This window comes from Neofelis nebulosa, chromosome 2 (assembly GCF_028018385.1).
Source record: "Neofelis nebulosa isolate mNeoNeb1 chromosome 2, mNeoNeb1.pri, whole genome shotgun sequence".
Lineage (NCBI taxonomy): Eukaryota > Metazoa > Chordata > Mammalia > Carnivora > Felidae > Neofelis > Neofelis nebulosa.
In genome coordinates, this window is record NC_080783.1 from 121,765,287 (window position 1) to 121,789,661 (window position 24,375).

General features: G+C 46.9%; 1 protein-coding gene across 1 annotated transcript in view; it reads left to right on the top strand.

Moving 5' to 3' along the window:
- The first annotated feature begins 721 nt into the window (after window positions 1–721).
- VTCN1 (V-set domain containing T cell activation inhibitor 1) overlaps window positions 722–24,375 on the top strand; it is a 63,387-nt gene continuing 39,733 nt past the window's right edge. Inside the window, exon 1 of the mRNA XM_058716067.1 lies at window positions 722–844. Coding sequence (XP_058572050.1) covers window positions 813–844 — 32 coding nt within the window. The 5' untranslated portion in view covers window positions 722–812. The remainder of the gene's footprint in view (window positions 845–24,375) is intronic.

Here is a 24,375-nt window from a genome sequence, read left to right on the forward strand (position 1 = left end):
AGAAAGAGCTTTCTGCCTTAAGAACTTGCCGTCTCCTTGGAAATTGGAGTGCTGGGCACAATGTCAGAGATCGGTTTTTCTCACCCACTCGGCAATAAGCTTCGGTGCAATGCTAGTCAGGGTCCTTTGTGAGGCCGACAGGGCAGGCCCTCTCACCCTTTCACCGAGAGGGAGCCGGAAGGGGTCAGCCCGCCCAGCTGGGCTGTCTCAGGGGCCCAAGGTGAGCTCAGTCCTCAGTGACAAGCTCAGCGCCCTCGTCCTTCCGACCTCAGCCTTTCTGAGGTCCCTCGGCATGAATCTCCCTCGAGAGACCCTACTGGTGGTGACAGGCCTCTGTCTGAGCACTGGCTGCCCCCAGCGATAAGGACTCCAGCCTCCCAGCGTCCTGGGAGAGCCCAGTCACTTTGAGCTGTTCCAGTCCCTTTCTTCTTTGGAGATTAAATCTCCATGCCCAGTGCTCCCTTCCAGCATCAGGAGGAAAAGACGTGTGCTGAGCACAAGCCCTGAAGCGGGGGGCCTGGGAAGCTTTCCCCTGTCGCCCGCTCACCAGGTCAAGGCCTGGAAAGCAACCCTGCGTGCATGGCCTCCCCGGCTGGCTGGGTGCGGGCAGCCTGTGTGCCTGCAGGGACTTCTGCCCAGCAGCGCTGTTTCCTCATACCTGAGCCGCCCGGGCCGCACGCACCACTCCCGGCCTGAGCACACTATTTAAGGCCGGCGCGCTAGAGCCTGCTGTGAGTCACGGCACCGGGAGGGCGGCGGCAGCTCCACGCACCCGGCTCCCTACACGCGCGGGAAGGGGCGCTCCCCCGGCCATGGCCTCCCTGGGGCAGACCATCTTCTGGAGGTAGTGTGCTCTTCTCCTTCCTTCCTGGTGAAGGGGACAGGGGTGAGGTGTCTGGGGAGTGCTGACGACAGCTGGGCTGTCCCACGGGACCCCACCTATACCCCCTTATCTGCTCCAGCACTGTGCTGGCGGGAGCCTAACTGGACTTGACTTAACATCACGCCCCAGCCACTCAGGGCACCCATTCGGGGTGAGGCTGGTTTTCTGCCATGGAGGGCCGGGCCCCCCGCCAAGGCAGCTCTGGATCAAGGCTTGTATGCATCGGGCCGAGAGCTCCACGGAGACATCAAGGCTCTTGTGGGGCACCGAGCAGGGCTGTGTGGGGCTGCTTGCTGGGATGGCAGGGAGCCAGTGACTGATGCTGGATGGGATGTGAAGGTGCTATATACGCTATCCGGTCCCCAGGATGAGGCAGGCAAGCATGCTGTGACCCTTCTCTGTGGGCTTGACTTCCCAGTACTGCTGAGTAAACCACACTAACACCCCTCCTCCACTCCCAGCTGCAGGATGGGGTCCCTAGTTGTCATGGGGGTTCCCAAGAGATGAGACCCGAGATGCTGCTGCTGAGAAAGCAGGCCTTTGCTAAGGCCCGGGTCTGCCCATCCTGGGGACTGGGGCAGAGTAGGGAAGGAGAAAGAAAAGAAAGAAAGAAAGAAAGAAAGAAAGAAAGAAAGAAAGAAAGAAAGAAAGAAAGAAAGAAAGAAAGAAAGAAAGAAAGAAAGAAAGAAAGAAAGAAAGAAAGAAAGAAAGAAAGAAAAGAAGGAAGGGAAGAAGGAAGGAAGGAAGGAAGGAAGGAAGGAAGGAAGGAAGGAAGGAAGGAAGAAAGAAAGAAAGAAAGAAAGAAAGAAAGAAAGAAAGAAAGAAAGAAAGAAAGAAAGAAAGAAAGAAAGAAAAGGGGAGGGGCACCTGGGTGGCTCAGTCAGTTAAACCTCTGACTTCAGCTCAGGTCATGAAGTCAGTTAAGCATCCCACTTCAGCTCAAGTCATGATCTCATGGCTCATGGGTTTGAGTCTGGCGTAGGGCTCTGTGTTGACAGCTCAGAGCCTGGAGCCTGCTTCGAATTCCGTGTCTTCCTCTTTCTCTGCCCCTTCTGCACTTGCACTCTGTCTCTGTCTTGCTCTCCCACTCAAAAATAAATAAACATTGAAAATTTTTTTTAATTGAAAGAAAGAGTAGGGAGGCATGAGAGGGAAGTATAAAATGCAGTAGGCACGTAGAGGTGACAGGATGGAAGGCCCAGAGCTGAGAGGAGGAGCAGGGTTCACGAGGAAAAAAGAAAGCCCACCCCTCACATTTCCTCCTCTCACTTAGCTACCTCTAGTTGCCTCTTTTTCCCTCAGAACGTCACTTCCCTTTCTGGAAAGAAAGAGCTGGAAAGTGAAGGAAGGGTTTTCCTGAAAGGGTTGATGATTCTATGTCCCTCATAACTCATGATGGTGTTTAGGAAGATGGGAAGACTGGTACACGAGGACTCTAGGGGTCATTGGAGAGACCAATCCTCTGATTTCTAGGTGTTTTTTTTTTAGAGAAAGGAAAAGGAGGGAGGGAGGGAGGAAAGGAAAGCTCAAATTAACAAGGAAGTTTGTGAAGAGGCTGAGAGAATGTTACTTCCCAGCGGCAGCCTAGAAAATTCTTTCCCTTAGGGGTGTCTGGGTGGCTCAGTTGGTTGAGCGGTTGAGCATCCAACTTCGGCTCAGGTCATGATCTCATTGCTCATGAGTTCGAGCCCCGCGTTGGGGTCTGTGCTGACAGCTTGGAGCTTGGAGCCTGGAGCCTGCTTCGGAGTCTGTGTCTCCTCCTCTCTCTGCCTCTCCCTTGCTCACGCTCTATGTCTCTGTCTCTGTCTCTCTCAATAATAAACATTGTAAAAAAATTAGGAAAGAAAAAAAGAAAATTCTTTCCTTTAAAAAAAATGATAGCCCCCTCACTTGGGTCCTTCTGGAATAGCCAGTCCTGCAGTGGGGGGGTGGGGGGGGTGGGGGGCGGGCTCTGTGTGGTCAACAAGGCTGTCAGACAGCACTCACCTCCCCATGCTTTACTCCCAGGGGAAGGAGCAGGTAATGGAGAGCTTCCCTTCAGGCTTTTCTGCCCTGCAAGAATGTCCCAGGAAGCACCTACATCAGAGGAACTGGTGTTTTGCCAGCACCTTCTATCTCCACGCCCTGGGCTAGGTGCCTTACAGAAGTCCTTTAATCCTCATCTGAGCCTGTGAGAGTTCATTATCACCTCAGAGAAGTTCAGCCATGTGCTCAAGGCGACACAGTGTGCAGGAGGCAGGGCAGCATTTAAATCCACTCTACCTAACTCTGAACCCCAAGCTGTCTCCTCTGGGCCGTGCTTGCCCCCACTCCACCCTCCCCTCAGACTCGCCTCGCCTCGCCTGTCCCAGCTCTCCCTCCTCCACCCCCATTCCTCCATTCTGGTTCCATAGATGTGAAACACTCCTCTAGCAACAAGTGGGTCTGTTGTTCCAAGGATGGATGTGTGGGCTTTCTAATAATACATTACAACCAGCCCGACTGGTTTTGCTGGAGGATTAGCAGGAGGTGGGTGTTCAAAATGCATGTTCCCCCACCCTTTAGAGACCCAAGGGAATCAACAGAGGCTCCTCTTGTTGGTCCCAGCATGCCTCATTAGCTATTCATGCTCTGCAATTGCAAAGGCCATGACAAGTCACAAGAGCAGATCTTTTGTGCCAAGAGGCCACCAGGAAGAGGACCAGTGGGCAGGCTCAGTGGGAAGCAGGGGCTGGAGAACTCATCCCACCCTTGGCCTTAATGAACCCTCTTTCTTTGCCATAATTTTCTTAATTCATAATAATTCCTTTTATTGAGGCGATCATGACCGTCAGTGATGTGGGGGAGTGTAAGAGAAGGCCTGCCAACCTCCACAGACCCGGTGGATATCTCTCTTAAATAATTACCAGGGAGCTTAATACCTTCAAATCTCACACTCAAAAATGGATGCCACTCAGGGATGGAATACCAATATGCAGTTTCTGCTGAACCTGACCTTGGTCTATTTCAGTGTTGTGTGATCAGAATTTTTCTCCCCTCCTCCCATTGTAGCTGACAGTGGGCACAGCATTTGCCCATGGAGCATTTGTGCAGTACCTGCTAGGAGTTCAAGGGTAGAAAGGTCATGGCCCGTGCTCAAAGGGGTTATGTTATGGTCAACAACATTAACTCAATACCTTCTGTGTGCATCAGACTAGGCACTGGGTCAAAGGTGGCTAAGACATTGATGAGATTGTAGCCTAATGGAGAAGAAAGACTCCCAAACAGATAATTCCAGTATGCTGTTCATAAGCCATGAGACAATAAGGCAGTATGCAACAGCAGCATTTCCTTAATCTGAGGCCTTAGGGAAGGTCTCCTGAGCCAGGTGATGGCTGGGCAAAGCCTTGAAGGAGGAGTTAGTGTGATCCTGGTGAAGAAGGGTAGGAAGGACACTCTGTGCAGAGGAAAGAATAGAATAGAATAGAATAGAATAGAATAGAATAGAATACAATACAATACAATACAATACAATAGAACTCATGAACCAGCTACTCTCCTCTCATCATCAGAGTAAGAAGCATGAGGCAGGGGGTACTGGGATGAAGCAGGAGAGGCAGGGCCAGGTCATGGTGGGTCTTATCTGTCAGGCTCAAAGTTTGTTTTTGTGATGAGAAGCCAATGAAGGCTCTCAAGCAGGGGGAATCATGGTGGTTTTCATCTTGGGTGGGTTATTCCGGAGGCAGCATAGAGGATGGATATGAGGGCAGTGAGCCTGGAGGCCAGGAGAAACTGGGGAAACCATTGCTGTCAGAAGTATAAGGGATAACGAAGACCTGAAGTGGAGAATGATGGCTGGGATCTGGAGGGGAAAATCAATTCCAGACACATTTAGAACTTAAAATCAGTAATATATGAAAAATGAATGGAGGGGCAGGTAGGGTGGTACAGAGTAGGAGTAGATGAGGCAAAGGGCGGAGCCGGGCATGAGCCCCACGTTTCTGGATCCCACAGAGTGAGTTGGAGAAGAGCGAGGAGAGATGAGAGTTGTTTCACTCTGGTACATGTTGAATTTGAGGGCCCCCTGGAACCTCCAGTTGGAGATGCTCAACAGGCAGCAGAAGGCATGAAACTGGGAGAAGTGAGGGCTGGAGATAGCAGTTGGAGAGCAGTTGAGGGAATGGTCACCTGGGATTCCTTCTAAGGAGAACACGTGGAGAGAGAGAGAGAGGGCAAGGAGCCAGCTAAAGAAGTGAGCTAAAGAAAACTAACTTTTATGGGTGGGCAAAGGAAGATGAGTCAAAGAAAGAGCTGCAAGTACACAGTGGAAGAGGTAGGAAGAGACCAGGATGGACAAGTCTCAGGGATGTCAACAGAGCAAAGTTTCATAGAGGTCCCAGGGCTGGAAGCGGCGTCATTCAGGCTCAGTAAAGTCTGGCACTGACAGAGAGATCCAATCCAGATAAAAATATGGCCTAAGCAGCATTTAAGTGAAACTCACATGGCTTTGCCCAGAAAATGAAGAGGGCAGGCTTCCAAGTAGATCCTGCATGCAGATGAGGTCAAGCAGGGGCAGGGACCCTCTGAGTCGAGCCTGAAGAAGGGCTCACGGGTGCTCTGAGTGTGCACGGTCAGCAGAGAACATCAGATTGCTATGACACCTGGTAGCTCTCTTTCCAGAAAGCAGAGACACAACTGTAGCAGAAGTGAGGCCCAGTTGGCACAGATTTCAAATTGTTATTCCGCTTTCCTCCCCACCAACCTTCTCTCCCTCCCTCCCTCCCTCCCTCCCTCCCTTCTTTCCTTCCTTCTTTTTCCCTAGATTCTTCATCTGTCCTATTCTGACTCTTCTATCTGAAGTCAACTCTTTGGAGCCTCTAAGACTGGGGGAAATCACCAGCAACAATGAGAGTGACGAAGACATGTCCGAGGAAGGAAGTTACTGGGTGGAGAAGTAGCAGGAATCTTTTTACCAGAAGAAGGCACATGAAACAGAAAATAAGGGAAACCAGAACAAAAGCAGCTCAAGGGGCTTCGCTCTGGAGGCTTCGTTTCCCACTGTCCCTGAGTTTTCAAGCTGGTGGCTGGCTCAGACCTACCGGACCTTAGTGGCCAGGGAAAACAGCGCTTGGCAACACAATGGAAGTTCGCCTGATGAGAAAATCATGAAAGGTCTGGCTTGGGGAGGATCTCAGCACAGGCCATGCTGACACTTGAAACCCCACTGAGATAGGAGATCTGCCCAACTTTCAGACCCTCTGAACCTACAAAATCTAAGGTCTGGGGGCCTTCAGGGCCCATCCCCGTGGACAGGACAGGAAGTTAGAAAACGAGATAAACTGCACATCGGAAGAAAGACTTAAACAGGTGGCACCTGTGTTGCTGCCCCTGTCTTTCCATTCAGCTCACATGGCGTTTCCACTTCGAAGTCTTCCTGGATCTTTCTAGCTGCTGTTAACTGCCCCTTTTATGTTTGCGGTTGCCCATGTTGATGAATTTCTGTTCCTGGCGCCCATCTGTCTCCCTCAGTAGGGTTTTAGCCCCTCGAGGGTCTGGTCTTCACCTTGTTCACTGTTGTGTGGGGGCTCCACCATGTGTGACACCATGGCTACACGGCGGGGCTCTGGAATCAGACTGCCTGGATTCAAATCCTCCTGCCACCTTGAACACTTCTCTTCTGTGAGCCTCAATTTCCCTCGTTCTAAAACGGGGTGACAGTAGTACCTAACTCCTAGTGCCATGGGGATGACACCTGATGATTATGTGCCTGGCACATCCTAAGAACTCTATAAATGTTAGCTATTGCTAGAGTCATTAGTTGCCACTCTACAATGCTCGGTCCGTGACCGGCTCTCCATAAGAACTTGTTAACCTCAACTCCGTGACGCCACTGGCTCTCCCATCCCTTAAATAGGTGTTCTGGGGAGACTACACTTGGATAAATTGCCACCGGGGTCTCTTAAGGACAGTTAACTCTAACAACACTCTGGAGAATATTCAGTTTTCTAGAATCTCGTTTTGAAAAAAAAAAAAAAAAAATCCAGCCCACCTCACTTTGTTGTCTATGAGTCTGACACGTAATCCTTCTCTCAACCTGAGGATGACTACGGTTTAGAATATATGTCTGGCTTTCCCAGTATCAAGCATGAAAGCAGACAAGGTGAGTTGGGAGACCCTTGGGTATACAAGCTCAGCATCTACATCTTCCTGATGAGGCACTGTTGACATCAGGAGCCACAACCTTCAGGGAGCATTTGGAGCTATGGAGATCTGACCAAGCACTAAGTAATGGTTAATTAGCTAACCCACCCCACAGTCCTGATTATCTCCATTTCAAAGATGCCAGTGTTGAGGCAAGAAGATTTGCTCAGTGTCCCCCAGCTAGCCAATGGCAGGAACCAGCTTGTTCCCACTTAGACCTCTATGCCGACTGTTACTAGGGAAGTGTCTTTCTACTCAGCTCTGCCTCATCTCGCGCCACTTAAAAAACCCCAGCTCCTCACTGGCAAAACTCACATCCTCAGGGGCAAGTGACTGCCAGGGTTCTTAACCGCCGAGGAAGGAGCTTCCTCCAAACAGGCAGGAGCCTGTGGACTGTTGGCCCCTGGTTTGTGTTGTTTTGAGTAGCTGCTCTAGGCGAGTGAGCTCAGGAGGAAGAAGTGACTGAAACTCAGTGAGAATTACATACTCTCAGAGCTTGACAATTCAGACGGTACACCCCCTCGTTTTATTGCCAAGCTAATAAATTGTGCAACTTGCCCATGGGTCATGCAGTTTTTAAAACATGGGTACAACAATAAGCCTATATTGTCCAGTGTCCCTAGCTGAAAACTCCGTTGGACCCCAGCCAGCCACGACTGACCAAACAGCAAGGTCCCTAGACCTGAGAGACCAAAGCTTCCTCCATATTTACCTTTGACATAGGAAGATGTGGAGATAAATGTTGGTACTGGAATTCGTCTGACCTGTGTTCATATTCCAGCCCTCCACTCCCTCGCTCGAGGGACCTCAAGTACGTTACTGTACCTCTCTGTGTCTTCACTTCCTCCTCGGTAAATTGGGATTCATAACAGAAGCTACGTCAGAGAGTTGTTGTCAAGACCAAATGAGTTAATGCAGGTGAAAGTTTCCAAGCAGCACCTTGCTTAGGTTAACGGTTGGTTGGGTGTATGAGTTATCTCAGTTATTCCCTCCCACTGTTTTCACAGAATAATTAAGTGATTTGGAGATAGGGAGCCGAATGGCAAGTCTGACAGTAGCAGCTGGGTTTAAGGGACCTCAGTGTCTGAATTGTTCTAGGATTTCAGTCAACTGGAAACACTTTCTTTTCTAGTCCCTGTTCTGTGAGATCTGGGAAAAATCCCTGGCCCCCTGAGGTGGCAACATACCCCATGATACTCAGGGTTCAGTATCTTGACGGCAGAGGTGACATCACCTGGGCCTGTTAGAAATGCAAATTATCACACACAACCCCCCCTTACCAATCCCCCAGACCTACTGAATCACAACCTGGGGTGAGGCCCAGCAATGTGTTGTGGTTTGTTTTTGTTTTTGTTTTTCATTTTTTAAAGTGTTTATTTTTGAGAGAGAAGCAGGGAAGGGGCAGAGAGAGAGGGAGACACAGATATCCGAAGCAGGCTCCGGGCTCCGAGCGCTCAGCACAGAGCCCGACACAGGGCTTGAACTCATGAACTGAGAGATCATGACCCTCAGAACCAAAGTCAGACGCTTAACCGACTGAGCCACCCAGGCGCCCTGCAATGTGGTTTTTTTTTTAATTTTTTTTTTAACGTTTATTTATTTTTGAGACAGAGAGAGACAGAGCATGAACGGGGGAGGGGCAGAGAGAGAGGGAGACACAGAATCGGAAACAGGCTCCAGGCTCCGAGCCATCAGCCCAGAGCCCGACGCGGGGCTCGAACTCACGGACCGCGAGATCGTGACCTGAGCCGAAGTCGGACGCTTAACCGACTGAGCCACCCAGGCGCCCCTGCAATGTGTTTTAATAAGCCATCCAGGTGATGCCGACGTGAGCTCAAGTTCCAGAAGCTCTGTATTAGCGTTCTCTCTGGACTCCTTGGTTCCTCAGGGAAAGCACAAGGATTTCATCTGGACAGAGATAAATTTCACCTGGGCTCATTTATCATTCCACATTTCTCCTTAAGAAATGTTCTAAAGAGGGACAGGTGGGCCTTGATGAAAACAAAGGGAAAAACATGAAGTTTCTGCAGGTAAGAAACCCAGGTTATATTTCTCTTTATATTAGCTTTCCGCAATCCCAAACCATCTGCCTGAAACATTTCAGATTTACTGGCCCATCACTTCCAAATGTATTCCTACTGCTCCCAGCACAGCAGTAATGGGAGAAAGGGCAGACGGTTTCCCCTCTTTCTTTTTCTGCAGGCTTAGAATGAAAAATTTCATACACTAAAAACCATGAAAGATTTGAGAAAGGGAGAGAGCATCCATAAAATTTAAAGTATTGAATTGTCTCTTTTAGCTTCCTATGGCCTCCTCATTGTGCTCTCTTCCACCCTCACCTGAAATGGCCATTTCATACCTCTCTTCTCTTCAATCCTCTTGTAAGCCCTCCCCTCCCCAGTCTCAGATGATTATCTTGCTTTATCCTTCACTGAGAAAATAGGAGCCAGCAGACAGGTATCCTTTATCTTTTCACTCCCAAAACTACCCGCTACACTCATCCGCGCCCTTTTTCTCCGCTCTCGCCTGCTCAAGAACACCTCCGCCAGCAACATCCTCGGTCTCCCGAGGATGCTCCTCTGTTATCCCTGTCCCCATCAGCGCATTGCTATCTTAAAGGGAAAACCCTCTCTCACCTCACAGACTCTCCAGCTCTCGCCCCATGTCTCTTTTCCCTGCTCGGCAAACTTGTCGAAAGAGCTGTCTGGGGTTGCTGATGAGATCTGCGGCATCAGAGAGGGAGTATGATGTGGTTCCTAGCGCAGACTGGAGCCAGGCTGCCTGCGTGCAATCCCAGCTCTGCCACCTTCCAGCCATGTGGCCTTGGGCGGGTTCTTTGTCCTCCCGGTACCTGGGCCCTGCATCTGTAAAATGAGGATGATACTCGAATCTGCATAAGACTGTGAGAATTATGTGAATGAAATCATACAAAGCGCTTAGCAGATCCTTACTGCAGGACACAGTTTTGTCCCCACTATACCAAGGTATTGCTCCTGTCCCTGCCAAACCTGATGTTGACCTCTCTGTACTTTCACAGCGGCATTCGACACAGATGTCCCACTACCTACTTCATGATTTCTTCTCTCGGTTGATTCCCCAACCCCCACCCCTGCTTCCCACCCTCCTTCCCCTGTGGCACTGGTATGGTCTCCTGGGGTTATCTCTGCTTCTCCAAGCCTGGGCCTAGTCTGAGGGTAGCCATCCCTCTGCTGCCCCCACACAACTGGAAACCACCAGGATCTTCCTCTGGGAAACCTGCCTCCGGTATGAGGACTTTCATTCATTTTCTATATTTAAAAAAAAAAAAAAACTTTTTTTAACATTTATTTTTGAGAGACAGAGCACAAGTTGGGGAGGGGCAGAGAGAGAGGCAGACACAGAATCCGAAGCAGGCTCCAGGCTCTGAGCTGTCAGCACAGAGCCCGATGCGGGGCTTGAACCCACGAACCATGAGATCATGACCTGAGCCAAAGTCGGATGCTTAACCCACTGAGCCACCCAGGTGCCCCCATGTCCTATATTTGATGATTGGCTCTACTCTGCTAAACAGTCTTAGGGCCCAGGAACAAAATATAATGGCATAGGGACAATTGTCCTTTACAGGGGCTGGCGTAAGCTTCAGGGTCGGGATGAAGTCCCATAAGGATGGTAGGGTAAGTTGTGTACTAGCAAGTGCTAGATAGGAGGATGGCCATATTGGGCCATGCTTCCCGGAAACAGCCCTAACGCCTGTCAGAATCCCCCCGTCTGTCTTCTCACTCCCCTGGACCATTATCTGGTCACGTCTGAGCATCATGGGGTCCAAGCAACATGCTTGATTCAAGCCCCTAATAATCTCTGTATTTAAGTACCTAAGACTGTGGTTCCCCAAATGAGTCTAAAGGGCACTGACGCTGCAACAAAATTTTTCCTGGAAGAGTCCTGCAGTCGAGCAAGTTTGGAAGTGCTGAATATTATTAGGTTGGACCATATGAAATTGCCAATGTTCAATGGCTTTTGCCCTATGGAAATGGCAATTTCAAATGGTTCATCCTCATATGTGTTCCTCTGGGACATTCACTTAGGCATATTAGCATCTTCACGTCCTAACGGTAGAGAAATCTGTTTGATTGCGATTGACCCAAGGTTATGAAAATGTAATCCTTTTTAAAATAATACTTATTAATAAACACCAGACACACTTTGGGAAACTATGGGCCAGGGTAATTGAGAACGGCAGTCATGAATAGAAAAAAAGTGCAAGAAGGTGGCAGTGTGCAAGCAGCAGCCGGGCCTGAGCAAAAGCATGGGAGAAAAAGAGCAGGATGGGGTTTTCCTTCCAGGGAATGCCTGTCCGTCTTTGAAAGCCAAAGTCATATTTTTTCAGATGTTCCCCTTATACAGTCAAGCTCTTCCTTGATGAACCTTCTTCCAAATAAGCTTTTTTTGTAACTGACTTCTGCCCTTCTCTCCCTCCTAAAGGGTAGGGAGGATCCATGAGGTGACATCAATGGCTCATGCCATATTCCTCAAATGACAGATACTAAATAAACATGGGTATTATTTTGACTGCCCTCTCATTATTATAATTAATTAGTTCATCGTTTCCAGGTATTATCATCATCCCAGTTCATAGGTGTTCATCTAATCTGCTTACACCAGTGAGGTGAGTTAAGCACATCTGGATGCAGAGAAGAGACTCAGCCCTGGCTGCCGGTGCCTCAGGGAGCATCTCACACACGCTCTATAAAGAACGTGGGCACATAGCCAATGTGAGTTTGTTGTTCTCCAGGCACTGGAGCCAAATGTCCATGACAGAGAATGAAATTGTTGGGTGGGGTAGATTCAGGTAGAGAATGAGACAGGGGCTTGGCCAGGACTAGATCCCCGGTGCTTCCACTGCCCCCCACACCATGCCACTGTCTGGAATTCTTTCCATGAGAGAGCCTCTAACAGGCTTCTCTGTCATTCATATGCTACCTAACGGCCACCTGTGACTGACCCTCTGTGGAGGGACTAGGTATTTTGACATCAGTCAGCCCCTCTGGTCACCTAGCAGGTGTTAGGCATTGGTAGGCACTATCTAAGACTCTGTGGGAAGTAGAAGATGAGAGTTGAAGGATAGGGTGTTGCTTTCTTAGGACAGCATAGCGTTAATCAAAGTTGTGAATCGTGGCTTGCTGGGACTAACGACATTGAATGGTCCCCTGACAGTTTTGTGTCCTGTGGTGGAAGACAACTGTCTAGAGTGAGCATCCTTACAAAGGAAATCCCTAGCCTGTCAGGGGCATGGCTACAAACATTCAATTACCAGGAAGGGTAACAACAAGCCTTTTTGATTTCTCATGATATAAGTGAAAACAAAGCCTTTGACCTAGGCTCGCCCAAAGAGCACACACGGATAAGCCTTGAACAGGCCACATCATCTTGCAGGCCCTCATATCTCTTTTGTCTTCTCCCCATAAAAGTCAAATAGTCTTACTAGCATTCGGAGAGCTCTGAGAGCAACGAGAAGGGGTGTGGGCATTGCTACTTCTCTCCTGCTTCGTGGTAGATTGGAAGAGGGTGGGATTTGGAAGCTGGGGGTCCCGACTTGACTTCCCTTTCCAAACTTATATTGGGTAATCTTATGCCAGTCACTTGCTTAATTTCTCCTGTTAAGTAATGACAATAAATGGACCTCCCAAAACTGCCCTAAGGCATCTCTTGCATCGCTTGACATGTCTACATCTTTAATTGAGAAGCTGTCTCACCCATTTGAAGAAGAGAATTAAAAAAAAAAACAAAACACAAGACCCATACACCATGAACTTTAAAACAAGCAGAAGGTCAGAGGTGCCTGGGTGGCTCAGTCAGTTAAGCCTGCAATTTCAGCTCAGGTCATGATCTCACGGTTCGTGAGTTCAAGCCCTGCATCGGACTCTGCACGGACGGCACAGAGCTTGCGTGGGATTCTCTCCTCTCTCTGCCTCTCCCGCACTTGCTCTCTCTCTCTCTCTCTCTCTCTTTCTCTCTCTCTCTAAGATAAATAAATAAACTTTAAAAAAACAGGCAGAAGGATTAAAAGCAATGGTCATACATGTCCTATTGTCCATTTCCCTTTGGGTCCAGCTTCAAAAAGTCTGTGCATATCAGGAATGTAGCCCCACGTTCTGGATCTCTCAGACAGCAACTTATGTCAATTCTAGTGTTGGCCTTCTCATGGGATCACCCTATGAGAAGCCCCACAACCTTTAATCATGGCCTCCAATGTTGGGTTCTTCCTGTGTATCAATACAGTTCCACAAGTTCCACATACATTATTGATGAATTTAACAAATAGTTATTTGATCATCTACTTTGTACCTGGCAACAGAGATCCTAGGATTATAGTCGTGTATCAGGAGACGGATAAGTAAACACACAGTTATAAGAGAGTAAGCAAAGTGCCACTGCAGGCCACTTTCAGAATGCTTTGGAATCAACTTCTAGCCCAGCGTTGATGGTAGTGATTATGGTGCATGGTCAGAGAGACTTTTTGAAGGAGGTGGCTGCTGAGTGGGAATTAGCGAAGCAAGGAGAAGTGGAAAGAACATCCAGGCGAAGTGCAAGGCCTACGAGGTGGTGCAAGATGGGAAGACAAGGGGGAAGGCAGAGCAGGGAACAGAGTGGCATCTGGAGAGATCAGCATGAGCTGGATTTAACCTCAACAACTGGAGATGTTGGGTTTTATCCTCCCACTTTGCAGGTGAGTAAATTAAGGCTGAGAGTGCTAGGAGAAAGTGAAGGTGGATACTTGGGGGGAAGATTAGAAGACGTGCAAAATGAGCAGATGAGATCAAGTCACTTTTGAGAATGATTTTCAAATGAATGAGGAGAAATGATGAGGTCAGGAAGCCATTGGTTAATGGCAGGATTCTGTGAGGTCCATTACTTACACTTTCTGCAAGGGATCATAAATTTCACCGCTTATCCATTGTCACAACTGTTGAATATAATATATACAAAGGGAATTGAAAATAGAGTGTAGATCTATCTGCCTCCAAAGTCTATACCCTTTCCTAGTTTAGAAAGAAATTTATTTTATTTTAATACTAAGATTACGTGGTTGGAGGAGCTAGGGAAGTTGGGGTGGCCCGCTGGTGGCAAGTTGGACCTTATGAGGCCAATCCCTTTAGGTCCAAGAGCTTGATGGCTGTACTCTGTCAAGAGCTCTGGAGCCCAGCTCCCCAGGAGCCTCTGTGCAAAACCCTAAATGCCACTGCCTTTCTTTAAAAGCCCTTAGAAGTAAAACTCTAAGTGTTAGCAAAAAGGGATATTGGTATAAGAAGGAGGTGTTTTGATTTTGCAAACCTATAAGCTTCTTGGCTCTCTTGAGGTACCAGAAGGACCTTTTCCTTAAAGAGGTCCCCCCAAACTTCTTAACTGTGCTCAAACTCTAAGAGAAGACTAAAATTTTGAAAGTGTTGTGGTACCTGGCTGGCTCAGTCAGTGGAGCGCACGACTCTTGATCTTGGGGTTGTGGGTTCAACCCCCACATTGGGTTTAGAGACTACTTAAAAATAAAATCTTTAAAAGGAAAAAAAAACACACAAAAAAATCCCAAAACTTTGAAAGCTTTTGACCATGACCAAAACTGAAAAAAAGATAAATCTGGCTGTTTTCTCATATTTCCAGGTTGACATTTTCTCATAGGCAAATTCCTAGATCAACAAAATGCTCAACTTAGCAAAGAGGTAATTATAGTTTCCCTAATACTGACCCCAACATATTCCATTTATTCTAATAAAGATGTAAATGCTAATTTTCAGAGGCAGAAAAAATGGGGACTATAAGAGAATGTTTAATATGTGTAAAGGATCCTGCTAGCTTCCCAGTTTCCTACCCTTAAGGCAAGTACAACGGTAGAAAAGTGAGTTGCAGGATGGTGGGCTTTCATTGGCATTCCCAAAAGGTGTCAAACTATGAAGGAAGGGTTTTTCATTTTTCTGAAAATTCTGGGGGCTCCTGGTGCTGCCCAGCTGGGCTTCCTAGAGCTGAGGCTATTCTCGAACCATCATGCAGGGCACCTGTGAACAGCCTATTGTGTTATGAAGAACATGTCTACTCACATAAAGGAAGACCGGTTATGTATAACTTCTAGCACATGTTCGCTGGGTCCTGGCTCTGCCTCTAAAAGTGCAACAGCTGACCCAGGAAACTGTTGGAACTGCTTCCTGAGAGCATCACTTTGAAAGATGCCTGCTCCCCCACCATCTAAAAAGACAGGTCAAACCTAAAGAAATTAGTGTTTTCTCTTGCAAAATGTGTTTCCCTTATTTGCTCTACAAATGTAATGTGGGATTAGTGTGGAAACTTTGGAAAATGCAGAAAAGCACAAAAGAAAAAAATTATCAAAATCTCTATCATCCCTAACCGAGGGATACCCACTGTTATTATGTTCTTCCAGTCTTTTTTCTTGGTATCTATGTTTAATAAGTGATACCCTACAGTGCATATTATTTTAGAAACTACTTTCTACATACTGGTTTTGTGAACATTTTTCATATAAATAAATATTCTTGGGAAGTGTGATTCTTTACCACTGCATAGTACTGCCTCTATAATGAACCTTAATTCTCTTGTTCACTTCTCTGTTCTTGGACATGTGGGTGTTTTTAATGATTTGCCCACAATTACTATCCTAATTTTAACCAACACTATAGTTAACTATCCTTGGAAATCCATCCCGTTGGGGTTTTTTTTATTTTTTTAAAATGTTTATTTATTTTTGAGAGAGAGAGAGAGACAGAGCACAAGCAGGAGAGGTGCAGAGAGAGAGGGAAGCACAGAAGCTGAAGCAGGCTCCAGGCTCTGAGCTGTCAGCACAGAGCCCAATGCCAGGCTCAAACTCACAAACTGTGAGATCATGACCTGAACTGAAATCGGATGCTTAACTGACTGAGCCACCCAGGGGCCCCTAACCAACCGTATAGTTACCATCCTTGGAAATGCATCTAAAGAACCTGTTGGTTCTTTATAACAAGTTCTTAGAAAGAATTACAGGATGGAAACTCACAATGTACACCGTATGCCTTCTGATGCATGTGAAGACGCTGTCCCCCTTCTCCTCACCCTAAAGTGTGCACCAACTCACACTCCTACCAGCCATCTAGACTTCCCAAAATAATAGTGGCTACATAGGAATTTTCCAGGACCAGTACTAACCCTTTGCCACCATTTTGAAAAAGAAAATGGAAATATTTTTTAATGTTTATTTATTTTTGAGAGAGAAAGAAAGAGAAAGGCACAACGTGAGCAGGGGAGGGGCAGAGAGAGAGGGAGATATGGAATCCGAAGCAGGCTCCAGGCTCTGAGCCATCAGCACAGAGCCCGACGCGGGGCTCAAACTCACAAATTGCGAGATCATGACCTGAGCCAAAGTTGGACGCTTAACCGATTGAGTCAACCAGGTGCCCCGAAAATGGCAAATTTTATATCTAACGTTCCCACATTTCCCTGTTGTTGAGGCTTTCTTTTTCATGTCTTAGTTTCCTTCTTAATTTCTCATCCAACCCTACTCTCAGTAAAGTCACTAATATACTCATTTACACTCAGGTACACTAGACAGTGATTAATGAGATAAAATATTGTACTATACATTTTAATCAGTAACAAAACCAAAGGGCTAAATTTCTTATAGGGTTTCACTTAATTATCAAGCTAAAGATGGGAGGGACTGTGGCATGGAGAAAGCCCAAGAGGTAGTAAAACAGAGGGTCAGTTGTCCGCCATACTCCTAGAGATGCCCTCTGCGAGTCTCTTATATGGACAGAGAAAACAATGGAATATTCACAGCCTATTCCTTCTCTACCCAACCCCTCAGGAGAATCTTGGTGTTTTCTGCTAAGTCTCCCCACCCTCCAGCTCATAATTATGAATTCAGTGGAGTAAGCCACACAGGCAAAACTGATGAAGGTGGAAGAGAGAGGAGAGAGGATTTGCTGGTGAGAATAGATAGAAAGCTACGAGGGAGAAGAGACCAGGGAGTAGACCTCAAAGAGAGTTTTGGGGAACTTTCAAGAAGGAAAAGTTTGGGAAGCCAATAAGAAGGATAGAAGTTGCAAAAGAGGGTGTCTTTCTTCTTCTTTTTTTTTTTTAAGAAGTTTTGCCGTGCACTGTCCATGTAATGCCTTTTGATGTTTTCCTACATGTCCAATGGTTTCAGTGAAGCTTTTCCATTGGGTCAGTATTTCTTTGTGACATTGTCAAAAACTGGACCACAAGATATTTGGGCTTTATATAGGTTATAATAAGATCCTGTCCCTCGAGCTAGACAATATTTATGGATAATAATTAAGAGCTTATTTCTAAATGCGTGTTTATATTTAGCTGCTAATTTTAATAATTCATGTAAAATCTTTAAGGAGAGATAACCCTGAAATAAAAATATGGACCACCATTCCATTGGGCTGCCTCGTGGACATGTTTTGGTTCAGTAGAAGAAGGATACATTCCAAATCAGATCAGCTCAGTTCGGTATTTATCGAATGCCTAGGATTAGTCAGGCACTATGTCTGACACTCAGGGGAATAAATGTGACTGATACATTGATTCAGCATGACCAGCAGGTTAATAATTTATAATCAAAGCGCAATTTTATTTTTATCTCTCTCTGACCACTTGAGTGCGTTCAGTAGGGAAATACATGACAAACCTTTTTTTTTAATTCAAGTTTGTTAACACACAGTGCAGTCTTGGCTTCAGGAGTAGAACCCAGTGATTCATCTCTTACGTATGACACCCAGTGCTCATCCCAACACGTGCCTTCCTCAATGCCCATCACCCATCTAGCCCATCCCCTCACCCAACACCCCACCAGCAACCCTCAGCTTGTTCTCTATATTTAAGAGTCTCTTATGGTTTGCCCCCCTCTCTGTTTTTATCTTATTTTCCTTTCTCTTCTCCTATGCTATCTGTTTTGTTTCTCAAATTCCACATATGAGTGAAATCATAGGATATCTGTCTTTCTCTGACGGGCTTATTTCACTTAGCATGATAACCCTCTAGTTCCATCCAAACCTTCTGAAAGCTGTCATGAAAACTTGGCCTCTCCTTCAGATGGCTGATGCCTCCTTGGCCCCTGGTTCATGGCAGGCGCACTTCTCACATGACTCTCAGCACTCAGGTGTCCTCTCCCACGTATTGCTTGTGGTGAGGACTCACAGCTCTAGGGTATCAGGCCCACCGGACAAACTCACATATTCCTTGCCTCGTGAAAGGGTAATGACCCCCAAATTCAGCTCTGTGTTCCGTCTCCCCCAACCTGAACCCCTGTCTCTGTCTCACTCACTGAGCTGTTCTAGACCACATTAAATCCCTGAAGTATGATTTCGGTTCTAGTGGGTGTTTCACCGCTGCACCCCAACTTTGTGCTTTGTGCATTGGGGAGGAGTTATAGCCTCAGAAATTACCTCACGCAACTTCTCTCCCTACACTGAGCCCCTTTTAAATCCTTCACCTGATTGAGGCAGCTAAGATTTCTGGAAGTGGTTGTCAAAGATCCCCTTTTAAAAATCTGCATAGTGCTGTGGTATCTTGCTTTGGTATGCAGCGTCTACTGTATCTTAGAACCTCAGCTGAAACGTTAAACTTAACATCCAATTACACGCACACAGAAAGATACACTGCCCATTACTGAGAAGTTTAGAGGAGACCAAAGGAGACACAAATGTATAAACAGATCGTTTATACACTTGATATATATGATGGGATGGGCATCGGGATAGAAACATGTACCAGGGACAATGAAGACACCGAGATAACTTCTGATACACATTGCCACCGTTTTCCCTGAAGCACCATCCAGTGTTAGGCCATACACAAAAGAATGAGGAGGCTGTCTGGCTTCCAAGTGAGCTCAAAGAATGTGGTGTCTTCCTGGGAACTTCATGCTTCAGCACAAAGGCTACGGAGTTGCCCCCTGGTTACTCCAGTACCTGGAGAAATGATAACATTACACATTTGGGGTAATACCGTATAATTGGTTAAAGTGGATAGGGGAAGGATCCTTTCTTAAGGGTTTGAAAGGAGGCCCAGAAATCTTGGCAGCCACATCTAAAAATAGTAATCCTCTCTGAATCTGCCTGGAGGCATTGTAGAGACAGGACCGGTTGGGGGGCCAGCGCCACTCAGATGCGTCTCCTTGTTGCTCTCGGCTCCATGGTATCAGTGCCCATATAGAAGACATCTGCACGAACACAGCCCCAGATTTTAGGGGTGGAGAGGGAATAGAAGGGGCCCTGTCCACTAAAGCTACCTTCTCCTACCTTCTCTGCATTTTATCCACCATCCAATTCTCTCCCTCCCTTTGCAATAAACAGCTCATTGCACTTTCCCAGCCCCCACCTCCCACCCAAACACGACTTTACAAAACTGTAAGGAAAATACTGAACACGTCTAAGAATGAGCTTGCTCCACTCGTGGTGCTAAGGCAAGAGGAAAAGGGAGCTGTGATCTGTTAGGGTCTCAACTGAAGCTTACGCTGCTGAGCCCTCGGCCCTAGAGACGCCCTCTCCAACTGTCCAAACAGGTGCAATCCACTCTCCACGCCACGAGAACCCTGCCCTGGCTACAAGTCCACAGGCCTGTTGTAGCTTTAGTGATCTTACCCATTGCACATCCCAGCCATTGGAATAGCCCAGGAATTCAAGCACTCAGGAATGGAAACTACCTCTTTCAGACCTCTCACACCCACCCAATCCCATTTCCCATTTTTAGAAAGATCGCTCTTGTAACCAGAGACCATTTCAGAGCAATGAAGCAGCATTTCATGCCCAGGGTATCCCCCACCCTGTTAGATTGTGACTCGTATGGCAGGCCGTGGCAACGTCCTCTGGGAGACCGTGGTAGCAGGGAAACTGTCCAGAGGGAGATAGTTCCAGCATCCCCAGTCATTTCTACCTCTTGTCTTCTGGGCACCCCCATCTGTGTTGCCACATCCCATGGTCATCCTGGGTTTCTCAACTCTGTGGCCACTGGAATGGTCACATTTGACTGCAATGTGAGACACTGTTTCTGTCCTCGGTTTGGGTAAGATATGCCTAGAAAGAGCGGAGAAACTAAGAAATCATTGTACATATGAACCCAACAAAACTAGTTTCTGATCCTGACTTCTGAAATCTAAGTCAAGGTCGATGTGGCTGGTGCAGCTTTAGGGGCACTGGAATTATCCTTTGTATCCAGGCTAGTGAGAAACAAAGCCCATCCATTTCTAGACCAAGGGAAAACCGGGGACGCATTTCTCCCAGGCCTGGCAGGATTCTCAGTCCCTGACAGAATCTAAGTGTCTCCACAGGAGACCTTCCTCTCCTAGCTCCACCCTCCACCCCTTTGGCCTGGAAAACAGCACACTGTCTACCACAGTCACCCTGGTTCTTCACATGGGCCTTAAAGGAAAGGGATGCAGCCTTTTTAGTGCATTTGCTACCTGCCAGGCACTGTTCTACAGGTGTTATATATATCATGAAGAAAGGCACCAAATGAAGAAGGTAGGTCCGACGTTGGCCTTCAAATATTTCTCCCTCCCATTCAGAGCGTTAAAAAGATGGTAGTGTTGCCCCCAGTGCCTCACCAACCACCAGGTAATTCACGTACGAAAGCCACTAAACTTTAAAACAAAAAAAAAAAAGCATACACAAGTTAACATTAAAAACACTTCCTTCCAGTTTTCCTGATTGTAAAGTCCACTGAAACTTAACTTTGATCTCTGGTCGCTTTGTGAGCGTTGGTCGGGGCTGGGAGGGACAGGTTGCCATTCCTGCTGGGCTAAGGCCATAAGGCCACGCTTCGTGGGCCTAATGAATAGCCCAGGGCTGCCCCAAAAAGCTTGCTTTGGCCCATCTCTTGAAGTTCTGATAGCTTGGACCCCCGGACAGCGAAGCTTTGTCTGTCACTTGTTTCTCTAACATGTTCAATATTGCCTGAAGCAAATTCTCTGGATGCCCATTAAGACTGATTCTACCCTGCTGTGAAGGTATAAATCTTACTTTTAGGTTTTTGGAGACATCATCTAATGGTCTGTTGATTGTGCAGGAAGTGTTCACGTTGGGTACCATATTCCCTCCATGGCGTATCTGTGTCTGTGATACCTGCTGGGCACTCGAGCTATACTTCATACCTCGCATTTCCTTTTCTCTTAGGACTTTGAAGATACAATCCCATCATTTTTCTGGCATCCCTTGTTACTTTGGAAAGCAAGCTATTAGTTTGTCATTCCTTTCTAGGTAATTTGTCTTTTACCGCTTTTAAGATCTTTTCAGTCTTTGTTCATCAGTTGTGCTATGAAGTGTCTTGTAGTTTTCTTTTTACTTACCCTACTTGAGATACACTGGCCTTCCTGAATCTGAAAAATTGGGATCTTTCCTGCATACTAAAAAATACTCGGTCTTTTTCTCTTTGGATAATGCCCCTCTCTCATTCTCTACCTCTGATTAGATACATATTACATTTTCTCATTTTGGTCATGGTGTGTCCTACCCTCTTTTTTATGTTTTTAAAACCTCTTTTGTTTCTATGGCTGGAGATTTATATTTTCATTCCCTGAAAATTTCCTTTTGGCTTAGAGGGGCGTGTATATTTTGTAAATCATCTGTGGAGAGAAATGACTAAAAGGACCCAAGGTGAATAAGTGATCAAGCACAGCTATTATCAATTAATTCCAGGTTTGCTTCGTGACCCTGGCCAACTAGGTCTTCTGCTTTTTTGAGCCCTCCAAAAAGCATTGTGCTAGAATGCATGGCACCAGCAAGATTACATATGCTGTAATTTTTTAAAAGATTATTTTCCTTTAGAGAGGAATATAAACGATCACCTCTCCCATAAAAGGCACCTCAAAAGTGAAGACTGTGTTAGTTTCCCTTAGTCTTTGATTTATCCATTAATTCAATAACTTTTAAGTACTATGTGCTAGATACTCTGGGGGATGCATTCTCTAAGGCGAAACATTTACTCAACAAACATTTATTAAATTCCTACCATGTTCTAAGACCTGGAAAAACAGCATGAACAAAACACAGAGGCAAGAAACAGCCTAGGATCTTTAGAGGCCCAAATTCATTTAGAATAGATGAAACATGGAGGTAGGGGTCCAGAAAATGGGGCAAGAAATGGGATAAAGTATCCACAAGTTCAAAAAAATTTTTTAAATATTTATTTATTTTTGAGAGAGAGAGAGAGAGAGCTTGAGTGGGGGAGGGCCAGAAAGAGGGCCAAGAAGATCCAAGCACTGTCAGCACAGAGCCCGACATGGGGCTCAAACTCAGGAACTGTGAGATCATGACCCGAACTGAAGTCAAACACTTAACTGACTGAGCCACCCAGGAGCCCCTAAACTATCCACACATTTATGTAAACTCTTCTTGAGCTTGTATTTGGTTTCAAGATTTTTTAAACTTTCAGAATTCATATACATTCTTTACTTTTTATGCTCAAATCAATATTTTATATTTAGATGTAAATCTTAAGCTGTTACTAAAATATGGTATCTGAATATGTAGAAGTCTAAACCAGAAGATAAAACAGAAATTTTGTGTTTCATTGTAGCCCCGTAGCCAACCAATCCCCAGGTTAGTGCCAAACCCCTGGGCCAGGCACAGGCTGGGATGGGGAGTCGGGGGTGGGTACAGGAGAATACAGCGGAACCTTCTTGCATGTAGTACCAGGCTAGCAGGAATGCAGGAACCATGAATCTACAGGACAGAGCTGAGGCCTGTGCCTTAGAAGTCAGGCTGGGCCAGAGGGAAATGACCATGCAGCAGACTCAGAAATCACAACGAGGCCCTGGATTCAAGCCCAGCTCCAGGGCAGAAGCAGGGTGCAGATTCCAGGCTGGAAGGCCGGGGAAAGTTTCTTGGTATCTGTTACAGACAAGCAAGTCCACAGAGTTGTGTAAGTCAAGGATGACTGTGGATCCTAGGACAGGGTGCATATCCCCTACCGTCCTCAGTGTGAGCAGTCGAGATCTGTCATGTACTGGAGAGGGCAGCCCCAGGGTCTGTGGCTAAGGAGTGCGGCTCGATCCCTCAAGGGATGGGCCCAGCAGCCTAACTTCCACAAGTCCGTCCATCCTCCCAGGCTTCATACAGCCACACCTTCAGCCACACTTTCAGCACTGTATGTCCACATCTACGCAATGAGAACGTGGGTCCCAGCAGGTGAGGACTTGCCTGCCGTGGAGCCCTGGGTCGGACTTTTGGAAGACCGAACAACGTATCCCTATTGATTCCCAGGATACAGCGGTCTGCTTTTCACTGGGGAGATTTCCTGGTGTTACTGAAATAAAGAGTGAATGACAGAAGCCTTGGGGCATACAAATATGACACTGTATCCCATTTCAGAACACAGAGGCATCAGACCGCCTAAGACAGGTATATGTGCTCAGGGAGAGAAAAGTTCTGAGGGTGACAGATAGACTTGTTCCCAGACTTATTAATGAATAAACAATGAACTGATCCCAGGGCTAGGCTTTCTGAGAGAAGACAGCCCAAGTTCTTCTCTGAATCTCTTCAGTGACAGTGTAGGTTTCCTGAAGGCAAGAAAGGGATGAAAAGTCACAACAGTTATTGTGGCTTTAGGGTGTTGCAAAGTGATCTAGATTCTAGATCATTTGCTCTGTGGGCCACCCATGTGCCCGAGGCCCAGATCACAGTGACCGATGGGGACAAAGGGTTGAGGAAAATGTACCTGCTCCAGAGGGAGACTGCCCTGTCCTACCCCATCAAACTTGCTAGTTCTCATGCTGGCCTCCCAGCCCCCATCCTAAACCCCAGTGCCTGACCCTCCTCCTCTTGCTCAGGCCCTGCCCTCTGAGGTTCCCCTTCCTACCTCATCCCCTTAAATCCACTAAGGAAAGAGAAAAGAGAGCACGCTCTGGGCTGGGCCTTCAGGAAAGGTGTCAGAGTCAAGGCAGAGCTCTTTGAGTGGGGCCTGCCTTTCACAGCCAGAGAGGGGTCAGAAGAATGTTACAGACGGAGGACAACAGGGGACAATGCACTCATCCGCTTGATAAGGATTCACGGCTCCAGAAGGGGAGAAGGGTCATGTAGATACGATGGGGGCATTTTACAATGGTCTTAAATTCTAGGCTCGATTTGAACTTTGATCTATAAGCAGTGAGAAATCATTTAAATTAGGAGACATAGGGGTGCCTGGGTGGCTCAGTCAGTTGAGCATCCGACTCTTGATTTCAGCCTAGGTCATGATCCCAGGGTTGTGGGATCAGGCCCCATGTCATTTCTGTGCTGAGTGTGGAGCCTGATTAAGATTCTCTCTCTCTCTCTCTCTCTCTCTGCCCCTCCCAGCTTGTGCTCTCTCTCTAAAATATAAAAATAAAAATA